This window comes from Falco cherrug, chromosome 1 (genome assembly GCF_023634085.1).
Source record: "Falco cherrug isolate bFalChe1 chromosome 1, bFalChe1.pri, whole genome shotgun sequence".
Lineage (NCBI taxonomy): Eukaryota > Metazoa > Chordata > Aves > Falconiformes > Falconidae > Falco > Falco cherrug.
In genome coordinates, this window is record NC_073697.1 from 105,108,381 (window position 1) to 105,122,558 (window position 14,178).

The 14,178-nt window shown below is 55.1% G+C and overlaps 1 protein-coding gene across 2 annotated transcripts in view; it reads left to right on the forward strand.

The window, feature by feature from the left end:
• Positions 1–14,178, forward strand: part of ATP2A3 (ATPase sarcoplasmic/endoplasmic reticulum Ca2+ transporting 3) — a 58,828-nt gene that overhangs the window by 18,394 nt on the left and 26,256 nt on the right. For both annotated transcript variants that reach the window (XM_055714710.1, XM_055714713.1), the window contains exons 2-8: positions 1,546–1,563; positions 1,981–2,063; positions 5,314–5,418; positions 6,147–6,285; positions 9,963–10,043; positions 11,041–11,126; positions 11,665–12,129. In XM_055714710.1, the coding sequence (XP_055570685.1) occupies positions 1,546–1,563; positions 1,981–2,063; positions 5,314–5,418; positions 6,147–6,285; positions 9,963–10,043; positions 11,041–11,126; positions 11,665–12,129 (977 nt within the window). The remainder of the gene's footprint in view (positions 1–1,545; positions 1,564–1,980; positions 2,064–5,313; positions 5,419–6,146; positions 6,286–9,962; positions 10,044–11,040; positions 11,127–11,664; positions 12,130–14,178) is intronic.

Below are 14,178 nucleotides of genomic sequence, written 5' to 3' on the forward strand. Positions count from 1 at the left end.
TTCTCTGAATGAAAATAGATGATGAAAAACAGCCAAGCCGGTTTCACTTCCTGCTTTTGCTCGGGGCTTCGTGCTGGGGGTGCTTGGAGATATCCCATGTTTGGTCCGGTGACGGGGCATCACATGTTGGGATTTGGCCCCATTTTGGCCTTGGGCCGATTCCTCCTGAACTTTGGCCGGTCCCTTATTCCCTGCCAGAAACACGAGGAGTTGGAGGAACATCTTATTTTATTATCACCCCATGGGGTGCAGCAGTAGATGGCAGACAGCAGAGGCTTGGGGACAGCTCTTCGAGAGGTTTCTGCCTGATTTTTTTCCCCGTTGGGATGTTTGGGGTGGGAGTTCTCTGTTCGGTCCCCTCCCGCCTCAGAGCACTGAAGGATGGAGGCAGTGGGTACCCTGTCCTGGTGCTGTGTCACTTCGGTGCCCTGCTGTCCCTTGCAGCGGTGTGTGATGCCTGTGAGCCACCAGCACAGCCCTTCTGCGGCTTTGCTGGTGCACGGGTATGGCTTTGGTTCCTCCATCTCCAGCAGGCTCTGCTGTGCTCAGTGAATCCTGGATTTACTGTTCCATGAGACAGCTGCAATGTCCTTATTTCCCCACCTTGGGTAGCTGGCAGAGGTTCTGGTCCAGCTGCCAGCTCCCCTGGGAGCTGCTCTGTGGGCAACTGAAGGATTCCTGTGGGATGCGGGGACAGTGGATGCAAATGGAGACATGAGCACCCATCAGCAGCCAAAAGCAGGGGGGAGGTCACTCGTGAGCCCTTGGGGATGCCCATGGCAGGGCCAGCACATCCATTGCAGCAGGGGTGAGGAAGCAGGAGCGATGCTCTTGGGGGGTGCTGGGGTTTGGGCAGCTGTGGGACCCTTTGGTGCGTGCGGCGTGTGAAGGTAATGGTCATCCCAGGGGATGTGGGAGTCTCTGGTGGCTCTTTGGGAGCCCTTGGGGTTTTTTGGGGTGGTGGAGGTGGCTGGGCTCGGGTTTGGCTGGGAGCAGTGTGGGTGGAGGCTCTGCACCCACAGGGGTGCATTCAGGAGGATGGCTTGGATCAGCTGAGCATTGGCTTTGGATTTCTTTGCTAGAGCACTACAGGCAGTAAAATACAACTAATTAATAGGAAATGTGGTCTGAAAGTTACAGTCCCCAGCGGGTCCGTGTTGGGTTTCTGGTAGGGTGTTTTACAGGGTGCTTGGACCTCTGTGTCCTGGATTTGGAGAGGGCAGCTCCTGAGGAGTGCTTTCTAGACAGGCTGAGTGCAGGAATAAATGCTGCTGGAGCTGCCTGCAGCAGGGAAATGATGCTTCCCTGGGCTGGGACATCCAGTGCTGCTTGCTTGGTGTCAGACTGAGAAGTTGAAGGACAAGCTGTTTTGCTGCAGGAATATGTGCAGAAGAAGTTGCCTTTTGGGGCACTGAACAGGCTGCTGGGGCTTAAGGGAAGGGATTGCTAGCCTGGGCCCAAATCACTAATTAATCTTTTTATTTTTATCTTTTTTTTCTTTTTTTATGTTGTTATGCTTGCTGGGTTGTCAATGAAAACCGACAGAGCTCCCTGCAGAAGAAGGTAAGCCGTGGGCTGGAGGTGAGGGTGGGTGTAAGTCTGGGTGGAGGATGCTGGGGACAGGGAGCGGGGAGTCACTGAGATCTTTTAATCTTGATTTTAATCCCAGGGAAAGCTGGGCTGACAGCAGAGCTTTCCTGCGATGGCAAGGCCACCAGCTGGGAGTAGAAACACAGAGGATTTAATTTCTGTAGTTAAAAACGATGCCAGAAACAAAGGTGTTTAATATTAGAGAGAAAACCGCCCCGTTGCAGGGCTGGATGTCCTCACCAGTGCCGACGGCCAGTGGGCACTGGAGCAGCTCTGCTGCGAGCCGGGGACTGGGTCCTGGTGGCCGTTGTGGCCTCAGTGGTCTAAATTACCTCTCTTCTGGGGTCTTTCTGAGCACTGACTGTGCCTGACTTCGTGTTTTCCCCCCAGGAAAGTCCCTCTGGGAGTTGGTGCTGGAGCAGTTTGAAGATCTCCTTGTCCGCATCCTTTTGATGGCAGCGTTTCTGTCATTTGTAAGTACTCCGGGCTGGGGGGGCTCGGGGGTGGGCACCTCCCGGGGCACACAAAGAGACCCAGACAGCACGGGAGCCAGAGGGAGGTGCACGCTGGGTGAGGATGTAGCAGCGATGCAGTGGTTTTCTAGGGGATGGTGACAAGGTCGTCGTACCTACTTAAAAGATGAGACTGTAGGATCTTTCAGTAACGCCGATCCATCCAGAAGTGATACCAAACGACTACCTGGGCTTCTTGCTGTTTGCCCAAGACTACCAGGCAAAGGCAGCAAAGGGCCATGGAAACGTTCGGTGCTGGGCGCGTTTTGGTGGGATGCTGGGTGGGATGGGTGTTGGCTGTGGGCACTGGGTAGGTGTAGGGGTAGGGTTTGGGGAGAGCGAGTGCAGAGACCCAGCAAAAGTGGGGCTGCCAAAGGCAGGTGAGGGCTGCCCAAGGCTTTCAGTCCTGGGATGCTTTTTCCCATGATCCATAGATTTCTGCCATTGTTTGCAGACCCTACGTGAGACAGCGCAGGTCCTTTGGATGTGTCTCTACCATACCGCGTCATTTTTATCAACAGTTTTCTATGGTTTTAGCTTAGAAGGTACCTTTGTTACTTTCCTCTTCAATCCATGATTTCCCTTTATGATGTTTGATGCTGTCAGCTTTCCTGACCCTGTGTGCGCAGCCATGGCCAGTGTCTGGACTGCGGGGTACACTTCAGCTCCGACCCAAACTGCCTATTTGCAAGTCTCTTCTCTGATTTTCATTCTTACTGATTGCTTTTCAACCCCCTCTTCCATCCAGCAAAATACGTCTTGTGCCTCAGCTTGTGTAAAATGGTAAATTTCGGTAAATTTACAAAAAAAAAGAAAATTACACCCCTGCGCCAAAAGATGGTAAAACAGAAAGGGAAAATTACCCCATTCTTTATTTTTCCCTTGGATATTTTTGGAAGTATTAAGTTGCAGCATGACCAGATCCATGTTGGGATCTGCCGGAATGGAGGACAGTGTCTCTGACACGTGGAGATGTGCGTGTCCGCAGTGCAGAGACATTCCTGGTGTAATGACCAAGCCATGTGTCCTCATGGTTGTGAGGTGCTGGGAGCTTGGGGGTCTGCCACCCCTCCCCTGCACACCCAGGGTGTCGCACAGCTTGCTTTTTCCTGGCCAGAGCACTGGGTGATGGGTGATGAGAGGTGAGGGCAGTGCTTCAGGTGCCTGAAGCTGACTCAGGAGCCCCAGGTACCACCCTCACCTCCCCGGGGTGGGGGTAGGCAGTGGGGCAGGCACCTGCCTAAGGTGTGCGCATCCATGTAGGGGGGCAAAGATGGGGCTGGGAGCATTTCCAAGCCCCATGCAGCTGTCCTCCTTGGAGTGAAGTCCCCCTCATGGAGCAATTCTGTTCATTTTTCAATTAAAAATAAAAATCCAATCTGTTTAATATTTTTTTTTTTAAATAAATTTTTGCTTCCTCTGGCTGAGCCAGACTGGCAGCATCTCAGCTGCCTGCGTGGGAGGTGCCTCCTGCCAACTGGTCACTGCCTTCCCATCCCACCGCGTGGCTGGCAGGGCTCAGAGATCCCAGGCTGGTGATGACCAAGCTGGTGACGCTCAGGGCAGGCGTTGGGTACGGCGGGGCACAGTGCAGGGCATAGAGCTTTCCTTTAAACCTTTGCCGAGGTATGGGGCAGGGTTAATGCTTGCTGGCAAAATACAGCTCCCAGCGCGTCGTGCAGCAGGAAGACGTGGTGTTACGTTTGGGTAATGTCAGAGAGATGCTCAGGACTGGGTTCTCCTTGTGTTTCACAGGTGTGAAGCCCTGCCCAGGCTTCTCCTGCCACTGGAGCTGCTGATGTGGTCCCTTCAGGGTGATACGTCCAGCTTCTCCCTTCCCCAGATGGTGTTATTGCTCATCTTCAAATATTTCCTTCCTCAGTGGTCTATCTCCAGTCGGGCTCTTGTCCCACCTTCGTGGGGGGGAGAGGCTGTGTGCCTTCCCTGGAGGAGCTGTGAGTCACCCCGGCACCTCCTGCCAGCACAGAGCAGCTTCTCCCCGGGGCATGCAGGCAAAGTCAGCTGGCAGTGGGTGCATCACCAGGCTCGGTGAGCCGGTGCCCGCGAGCGCTGCTGACCTCCTCCGCGCTTAATGATGCTGAGAGGTGATGTGGGGTCAGCTACACTCAGTGTCCACGTGGTTAGCGAAGCTGCCTTTATGGGTGGCACTGAGTCACTGCGATGTGAACCCCTTTATACCTGCACTCCGTGGTGCCTTGGAGAAGCGCTCACTGTCAGCGGCACATCGCTCCCCAGTTGCTGGTTTGAGCCATTCACTCAGTTCTGCCCAAAATCTACCTTGGGAGCAACCCTGCAGGAGGAGACATTTCCCACCGAGCTGCTGGAGAATTTTGTACTTTTTGAGTGGACTTGGGGTGTTTGGCAGTGGGATGGCAAAGCCGGGTCTCCTGTCCCCTCCTTTTGGATACAACTTGCGGGCAGGTAAGGAGGGAGGCTGGTCCCTTGCAAGGTTCCAGACATTCCCAAAACAACACGTGGCGACTCGTTTGTCGGTGGATTTGCAGAACTGTGGCAACGGTGGCAGTGCTGCAACTGGGTAAAGCAGGTGTGAGCCCTTGTGCCTGTGCCTGCGCTGCTGTGTTGACACAGCACAGCCTGACAAGCTGTTAAATGGAGCGCAAGTACTTCGTTTGTATTATGGTGTGAGGCCTTTGTGGGGTGGAGAGGGGGCTCAGGGTGGTGAGAAGCCGTGAGGCCAGTCCCTGCACTGCAGGGCTGCTCTTGCTGCATCAATTGCATGTGTTGCAGGGCTTAACTTCTGCCCAGGAGGGGCTCGTCAGAGGCTGCCGGTGCTGCGGGCAGCCACCGCAGGGGCTGCCCAGCTGTATCTGTTTGAGAAGCAGGCAGTGCTGCTCCCCACTTATCTGCTCGTGGCCGTGGTCTTCCCATGGGGTGCACTAAACAAAAAGAGATGCTTTCCTGGTGCAAATACTCATCCGAGCTCCAGCCCTGCTCATTTGATGTGTTAGGTTATCCCTAGCAGAAGAGTGGAGGTACCCGAGTTAAGCACCAGCAGTGGGATGTGGCAGGTCCACACTTTAACCAAGGCGTGTGGGGCTGGCCACTGCTCTGGGATGTCTTTTCTCCAGCAAACACCGTCTGTTGGGTGGCTCTTGATTCTGTCCTTCTTCTTAAAATGTTGGCACTTGTTGTTTCAACATTGTGGTCCTTTTCTTCTCTTGCCTACCAGATCCTGGCCTGGTTTGAAGAAGGAGAGGAGACCACGACGGCGTTTGTGGAGCCCATCGTCATTATTATGATCCTGATCGCCAATGCTGTGGTGGGTGTGTGGCAGGTAAGTCGCAGCCCCCCCACCCCCACCTGCCCCCCAGGTCTCCGCTCCACGTGGCTGAGATGCTTCATTGGAAGGGCTGGTTGCTTCTTGCCATTGGAAACTCATTTCTCAAAAACTCAATTTTCACATTGGCCGTGCTGCCCTGTGCCCCAGTGCAGATGTTGGCTTCCTCTTGCTTCATTCCTTCAGTCTTCGGCAGCTTTTGCAGTGTGGCATTTAGGATCTTGGACTTTTTTGCCATCCAGGCAAACGGCTGCTTGTCTCCTGGCCATGGCCAAATGTGCTTTCCAAGGGAAGCTTTTTGCCCTGTCCACCAGAAAGCTGCGGTGGCTGCTGTCCCTTGCCTCACTGTATGCCTCCTGGGAGATGAGCAAATGCTTCAGCCAGCAATGCTCTTTTTCTTCTATATATTTATGTTAAGGCCATTCATTTATCTGCAGCTTGACCTGAGGTGGGGTTGCTGAATGGGGAAAAATCCATCTGGGTGGGATATGCTGCTTCCCAAACTGAGAATGAGAAAATCAAGGCCAAAGTCCTGTGTGGTGCCCAGCACCTGGTGTGATTTAAGCCAGCAGGGACCATTTCAGAGCAGCTGGAGAAGCAGATGCACATGGATGCCAAAGCCAGGGCCAGGGTTTGGGTGCCCCTGTCTTGACACTGGGTGGGGAAGGACCCTGCTGGCAGGAGTAACCCCACCTCCGGCAGCTGTGCTCCTCCTCTACTTGCAGGAGAGAAATGCTGAGAGTGCCATCGAAGCCTTGAAGGAGTACGAGCCCGAGATGGGGAAAGTGATCCGTGCTGACCGCAGCGGGGTGCAGCGGATCCGCGCCCGGGACATTGTCCCCGGGGACATCGTGGAGGTGGCAGGTAGGGTGCCATTGCCCCAGAGCACGGGGTGGGATGGGGAGGTGGTACTGGCCAGGGGGGCTTTGGTGATGGGCACCCTGTGGTCCTGGTGATGGGAGGGCTCTGCTGCAGTGTCCCAGGGTATCTCCTTCGGAGACACAGCCACCAAGTTACCCTGTTGTTGTACACTTGAGATCTTAGTTTCTCTTTTCAAGTCCAGAGAGGTGAAATAATCTGGGCCAAAGTCTGGGCTCATCAGCCTGCTGAGACTTCGCCCCAAGCGTAGGGTGGTAGAGAACAGCAGAAAGGAAAAAAAACATTTGTATATTTCTGGCACAGATTTCGTGTCTCGGGAGGGTTTCCCCATTTTCTGGAAGAACTTTTAATTTTCTGCCAAGATTCCCTCTCTCTGGAAGCGGCTCTTCCATGCACATCCCCGGAGCAGGCGCGGGTGAAGGGCCGGCGTTGCGTGCCACGCCGGCGGTGCCAGCACCGGGAGGTTTGAACGCCGCGGGCATCGGGGCTGGCCCTGCCTGTGTGGGCAGGCTTCCCTGGAAACTGGGGGGTGGTTTTGGGGAGGGCAAGAGGCAGAGGGGACCGGCTTCAGGGGACTTTTGCTTCCAGGGTCAGATTATCCCCCCCCCCCCCCCCCCCCCCTCAACCCTTCTGCCAGGGTTTTGCATCGTGTGAATGATGCCTGGGGGGTCTCCTGCCTGCCCCACCAGAGGATGCATTTCAATGATCCCGTTTTGTTTGTTTGTTAAACGATGCCGTAAACCCCCAGAGCCAAAAACCGAATCCTCTTTTTTCCTCCTTGTGGCCCTGCTCCTGGAAAGATGCTGCAATCCCTCCCGCGCCCAGCCAGCTCACTGTTATTTATGTCTTCCAGTTGGGCTTCAGCTGGAAGATGAACATAAAAATAATGCAGGGAGGATCAAGCAGAGGAGTGCCGGCCAGATCCTCAGCTGGGCGAGCTGGCAGAGCTCCCAAGCCAGCTCCAGCAATGCACTCCAACTGCTGACCTGGCCTTTAATTACATTAATTATTAATAAATTATATTCTGCCATCTTTCCCAAAATGAACTTCTTGCTGCCTGCCCATCGGCAGCCGAATATTACTTTTTAGTGGCACAACCAGCATCGTGACTGGGAGGGAAAGAGCTGAGCTCTCCTCTGGAGGGGTTTGCAAGTTATTAGCAAATTAATTAGGAAATTGTGGGTTTAGGAGGTTATAGTAAGTGTTGAGGATGCTGTCAGGCTGCCTGGTAGGAAAGTGGACCAGGAGCCACGGCTTTGGGTGTGCAGTGGACTTCCTGGGGATGGCAGGAACAGCACAGGCTGGGACTGGCTTCTGTTTGTGTGTGCAAATGCAATAAATTTGGCAGCAGGGAGCTGAAAGTCTGCTGCCCTAAGATGAGAGGGAAATGATAGCTGACGAGCTGTTTAAACCCAGCTGATTTTTGCCCTTTTGCAACAGGGCAATCAAGGTGAGTCCTTGTGCAGGCAGCTGCAGCGCCAGCTTTTTGCCTTGCGCAAGAGATGCGGGCATTGCCGAGGGAGCTCCGTTGGGTGCTGCACCACCTGACTGCTCCTGCTCGGCTCTGGCAGTGCTGGTGGCCGTGGCCGTGCAGTGTTGCCTTCTGTTTTCCTCTTTCCCTTGGCTTTTGGCACGGGAGAGACTTGTAGTGCTTGGGTGATCATTCAATAGCTGGCTAACGGCAGCGGCCAGGTCCGTACGGGACGTCTGTCCTGTGCCATGTGAGTCTCCTGGGATGCTATCGCAGTGCCTACCCTTGAGCAGATGCCACCCCCATGGCACCAGGGCTTGACGCTGTCACTAGATGCTGTCACCAGATATTTTTCATCTGCAGCTTTAGGTAATGTTTGCAAACCCTCCCTGCCTTTCCCAGGGGGAAGAGTTGCTCTTTGCTCCCTTTAAAGAGCTCCAGCTCCCTTGAGCAGATGCAAAGTCTGAGTCTGTGCATGAAGTGAATGTTGGGGGGGGGGGTCTGTGGGTCCCTGTGCTTAGCACCACTGAGCTCAGCCCCCCCAAAAATGGGTGTGATGGGGAGTGGGGTAGGTCTGGCTGGACGGCAGATGTTGCACGCAGCATCCCGAAGCACTGGGATCTGCAGCTGGAATGAAAGGCTGGGTGGTGGAGCGGTGCCAGCCCCCTCCCACTGTGCTTGAGGGGGGGGTGGGGGTGTTTTACGAGCCCCAGGAGGAAGCACTCATTAAAGTCTGGGATTTGAGACTATCGTTAGCGGCCAAGCCGGCAGTGTTGTGTAACGTGATGTAAGGCGCTGGGAACCAGGGCTCGCTGCCTCAATATTTCCGAAGCACTGGAGCGTGGTTGTGTCCAGCTGATAAGGGAGCAGGAGGAAGAGCTGGAGGAAGAAACCCAGCAGGAAAAGCAGCTTTAAATGTGGGTTTTTTTGAGGAAGCGCATGCGCCTTGGAGGTTGGTGGTCGGTGGCTGTCATTTCATGGGGCTGCTTTCACCCATAACCACCGTGACGTGCCAGGAGACCGGTGTCTCGGCCATGGAAGGTCTTCTAGTGTCAACAGTGGTGTTGGGAGGCTTGGGCCACTCCAGAAGTGCAGTTTTTGCAGGGAAGAGGCAAGATGGGGAGTGCTGGGGGGGTTTTGCAGAGAAGAGCAGAGATGGGGACGTGGCAGGGTGGCAATGCATTGAGCAGGTGAGGCAGGGGGTGTGATGCTTGCTGCCCCAATGACCACATACCTGCAGCTCTAGAGCCTGGCAGCTCCTCTCCAAAAGAAGAGAAAAAGATACCTGCCCTCCTGCCCGCTCGCTGGCTGGAGAAGGGATGCAGGGGCTTGCTGCTTGTGATGGTGAGGAGGGTCCGAGCCACAGCAGAGGAGCACGTGTCACTGCAGAGCTGTAGCCAGGGTGGGGGCTTCCTAGGAGCCTGCTTGGGTCCTCTGCTCACTGTCTGTCCCACGCAGAGCTCCTGCCTTTGCTGCTTGTCCTGGCAAACCAGGCTTGAACCACAGTTTTGCTCAGGTGCAACTGGGGAAGGTGATGGGCAGGGCTGGCAGGCCGGTCACCTGTCCCACCAGCATCCCTGCACAGCACGGCTGGGGCAGCAGGGATTTTGCAGAGGGAGATGATGCTTGGTGTGGCTGGTCCATGGGAGAGGGTGGAAGGCACCTGGTGTGGTGTGAGTAACCCCCTTGGCCGCGGTGCTGCTGCCTGCTCACTGGGCTGGCTGCTCTTGTGGCACGTGGTCCCCTAAAATAAGAACTTCCTCAAGGTCCCATTACTGCACCACCCAATGTCTTGGTTGCCACTGATGGTGCCTCTTTCCGCCTTTCTTTTTTTGCCTTGTGGGTTATAGACGTGCAAAATTAAGCTTTCAAAGCAGAAAGGAGGCATCCCAGGGCAGAACACTGGTTTACTGTGGGCTGGACCCCTCCTTGCTGCAGGCTGGGTGCTGCCATGTGCCTGCACCACGTAGGGACATGGTGACCAACAAAAGTCAGTCCCTGCCCTGGAGACCAGGCAGTTGAAATAAAAACCAAGAGGAGAGAGCACAAAGCGAGGTGCAAACCGGTGGCCCCAAGCCTTGGGGCAGAGCCCAGCTGTGCTGGCATGTCTGGGGTTTGCCATCCCTCTTCCCCAGGGTGGTGGGTGCTGCTGGTCCCACCTGACGGAGCTGCTCTGCTCTTGTCCTTGTAGTTGGTGACAAGGTGCCTGCGGACATCCGGATCATCGAAATACGGTCCACCACCCTGCGGGTTGACCAGTCCATCCTCACAGGTGAGTGCAGGCGTGGGGGGAGGGGGGAGGTGGCTGCTGAAGGCAGAGCTTTCCCTTTGCCATCTTCCTGGAGCTAAATTTTGGGACTGATACGGGGGGAAGTGCTTTGCTGGGGTGGGAGAACGGGATGGAGGACCTGGGGAGGTCCTGCATCGTCTGGAAGTCATGGCACAGGGGAGATGCTCCTGGTGCTTGGGCATCCCTCCTGCAAAACACAAACTGGGGGGTTGCACGGGGGGCTGCGAGCTCCCTGCCCACGCTCCCCCTGTGCAGCTGTAGCAGGATGACCGCTGGCACATGAGGCCTCATGACTTCAGGGAGAGGTGACAATATTGGGGGCTTTTTTTTTTTTTTTTTAAGCACTGGAAAAGCCCGTAAAGCTGATAATTCTTGAAGTATCATGGATTCTCTTCCTCTCTGCTGTCGGGGAAGGCCAGGCAATGATCAGATGGCAAGAAGAGTTTCTGGTATTTCAGCTCTCTTGTGTGGTTTTGTAAACGTATTGAGTTAGGAGATGACAGCAGAGAAGGAAAAGCAATCAGAAAAAGTGTTAAAACATGGGGAAAGGAGCCCAGTCCTCTCAAAAGACGGCAAGGGGAGATACAGCAAAAAGGCAAATCTGCAAAGGACCAAATATAAACCTTCAGCAGAACAGCTTTGGGCACCTTGGCTGTTGTCCTGCCCTACAGTCCCCATCTGACCCGGCAAACCTGTGTTGCAAGCCGGCGGGCTCCCTGGCCCAGGGATTTGCCCCATCCCATGGGGCTGGATGGGAGCTCGCGGCCACTAGCGCTCCGCGTGGGTCGTTTTTCTGCAGCCCCCATCTTCAGAGTGCCTTGGCCCAGTTCTGACATTCCCAGGATGGATGTTTTGGTGGTTTGGTGGCAAAGTGGCACTTTAGGAAGCGGTGGGGGTTGCGATGCAGGCTCAGAACGGTGTCAAGTGGAGGCTGGAGAGAAAACGCGGGTGGTTCATCTCACCCCTCTTGTTTCGGTAGGGGAGTCTGTGTCGGTGATCAAACATGCTGACCCCATCCCTGACCCCCGGGCTGTCAACCAGGACAAGAAGAACATGCTTTTCTCCGTAAGTCCTTTACACCTGCCCCCACTTCTGTGGTTTTCCAAACAGCTGCCAAGTGAAGAGGCTGATGGACATGGGAGATCTCTGAGCAGTGAAAGGGAGTGCGTGCATGAGAAAGACCTGAATCTGTAAAAAGAGCCCACAAATCCATAAAAATAAGGACCTGCTTCATCTGGATTTCGTTTGGGTTGTGGCACATGACACCCTTAAATGCCTTGCGCAATCTCAGTGGGTTTTCCACGAAGTAGGATGCATTATAGGTGGGGTAAAGGTTTGTGGCTGAGCCTGGAGCTATTGCAAATTTATGTTGCCTGCTTGTTCATTCTCCTGTCAGGCAGAAGTTAAGTCCTTGAAGGGCGAGGGAGTTTGCAGGAGGGGCCTCCTGCTGCTTTTGGGTGGCTTTATATAAAACCCCAGAATGTCTCATTTTCCCCTTAACCAAGATCTATGTTCTCCTTTCACAACAAGCGACCCATTTCCTCGCTCAGGCTGAGAGATTTCATGCCCACGTATCCCCTCTGGCCCCTTTCTTCCCTCCCAGGGCACCAACATTGCAGCTGGGAAGGCTGTAGGGGTCGTCATTGCGACAGGGGTGTACACAGAGATCGGGAAAATCCGAAACCAGATGGTGGAGACGGAGCCCGAGAAGACCCCGCTGCAGCAGAAGCTGGATGAGTTCAGCCAGCAGCTCTCCAAGGTGATCTTCCTGGTGTGCATCACCGTCTGGGTCATCAACATCAGCCACTTCAGTGACCCTGTCCACGGCGGCTCCTGGTTTCGAGGGGCCATCTACTATTTCAAGATTTCGGTGGCGCTGGCGGTGGCTGCCATTCCTGAGGGTCTCCCAGCCGTCATCACCACCTGCCTGGCGCTGGGCACGCGCCGCATGGCCAAGAAGAATGCCATCGTACGGAGCCTGCCCTCGGTGGAGACCCTGGGCTGCACCTCCGTCATCTGCTCTGACAAGACCGGCACCCTCACCACCAACCAGATGTCCGTCTGCCGGGTGAGTGCCGGGGGTGTTTAGGGGTTTGAGGTGCCGGGGGGATGCTCTGTAAGCCCCCCAGCGCTCTGCATCGCTCCATCCCCATCCTGGGGGAGGGGACAGGCTTTGCTGTCCTCACCAGACCTGTTTCCCATGAGGAATTGAAGGTGAGCGTGTAAGATGGTTTGCCTGACCAGGGCTGGCAAGGTTTATGGCTTCTTTTGGCCTGGTTGTAATTAGAAAACTCACTTTTACGAGCACACCGGTTTGGAGGTGCTGTGTTGCAGACTTACTTCAGTGCTCCCTCTCTAGAGAGCATTCCTTCCTGCTGGGATGTGGCATTGAGCCGTTGCTCCTGGAGATGCCAATGGAATCTGCCATCTCCGCTCCCTTGCCCTCTTTGCCCCTCTTTTTAACCAAACCAGTGAGAAATCCTGGACCGTGCAAAATTAAGAAGCCTGGACCTGTGAGGCCAGAACTTTGAGGGTCACTGCAATGTGTGGGTCTTGGAAAGCCCGTGTAGAAATCCAAGGGTTAAGAGAAGATGCCCGTGACCTGGTGAAAAGGTGCCTCAGTTACCCATCCTGGCAGCAGGATGCATGCAGCTGGGTGCTTCTGATGGAGGGAGCCCTGGGGGGGTTGGCAAAGAGGTTGGAGACCCCTGGTCTACCAGAGAGCTTTGCTCCTGCACGCCTGGCTGTGTGGAGAGATGATCGTTAGGAAAGCCTGGACCATCCGAGTACGTCTCAGTTTCCCTATTAATCTCGAGTCTTGGGAAAGCTTTTTTTTTTTCATGGCCTTGGCGCATCGGTTTTGTAGGAGAACCTTGGAAAATGTGGTGCTGTGGGGAAAAATGGCCCTGGCCACTGTCCCTCCTCTCTGACACTTGGGCAGGGTGGTGGGAAGCCGGGACCGTGCTGCAAGCTGGCCGTGGGCTTTGGCCGCTGGTTTGCTCAGCACGAACTACAGATGACTGGAAACGTCTGATATTTCTGCCCTGAAAATGATTTAAAATGAGACGTGCTGGGACGGGGCAGTGACCGAGCTGCCCGTGTCTCCCATGAGGAGCAGGTTCAGAAAGACCCAGGGATGCAGGGGAGCAGGTCAGGGGTGAACAGTGTTCGGGGTCTCTTTAGCTCTGCAGAGCACAGAAGGAGCGGTGGGAGTGAGTGTGCCTTCCCCACACCATGTCCTACCGGAGCATCTGCTCCTTGGGGAGAAGTGTCACCATCTCCCGCAGCGTGTGGGTCGGGAGAGACGGGATTAGCGCTGCTGAGACAGGGGGAGGGCAAGAGGGGCAGCGGCACGCAAGAAGGTTTTAGCATCCATCATCGTTTGCAGAATGGACCCAGCAACTTTGCAAAAAAGCCAAATTCAATTGAAAATTCAATGTATCCTCCACCCCATCTCCCCACATGCCCGTTCCGATATCCATGTGATTCACTTGGCTGCATCCTGGCTCCCAGGGCGCGATCCGGAGCGCCGGGCTGGCGGCAGGGGCGCGCAGCCGTTGATGTTTAACGGGCAGGGATTCCCGTGCTGACGCAGGCGGCTCTGCCGAGCAGCGCAGGGAAGTGTCAATATTTGTGCTGGGCGGCCACTGGCGTGTCCTGGCTGTGCTCCTGCACCAAGCGGGTGAAAAAGCCACGAAAACCTATCGATAACCTGGAAAAATATATTAATTGAGTGTGATTTCATTAACTCACGTTAAATTTGGGTGAGCGCAGCTGCTCGGCCGCAGGGTACGCTGCCAAGCAGCACTTGTCCTTTGCATCTTGCTGCTGGCATCAGGTCTGTAGAGCTGTAAAGTGACTCTGGAAAAGCCTCGGGGCTGTTTTAAAAGTTTTTTTCAGGGCTGTGCTGCCGGCGCTGTGTCCCGCTGCGTGCCTGGGTCTGGTGGCTCAGCAGGACACATGTGGATCCAGGGTGGTTGGCAGGGGCAAATCTGTGCCCCCCAGGTGCCCATGGGCATGAAGTGCCCACTGGAGTGCTTTGTGGTGGGGGGCATCTGTCTGTCTGGGGTGGCCGAGGCTTTGGTGCTTTTGCTCTGACCTCAAGTGCACCGGAGGT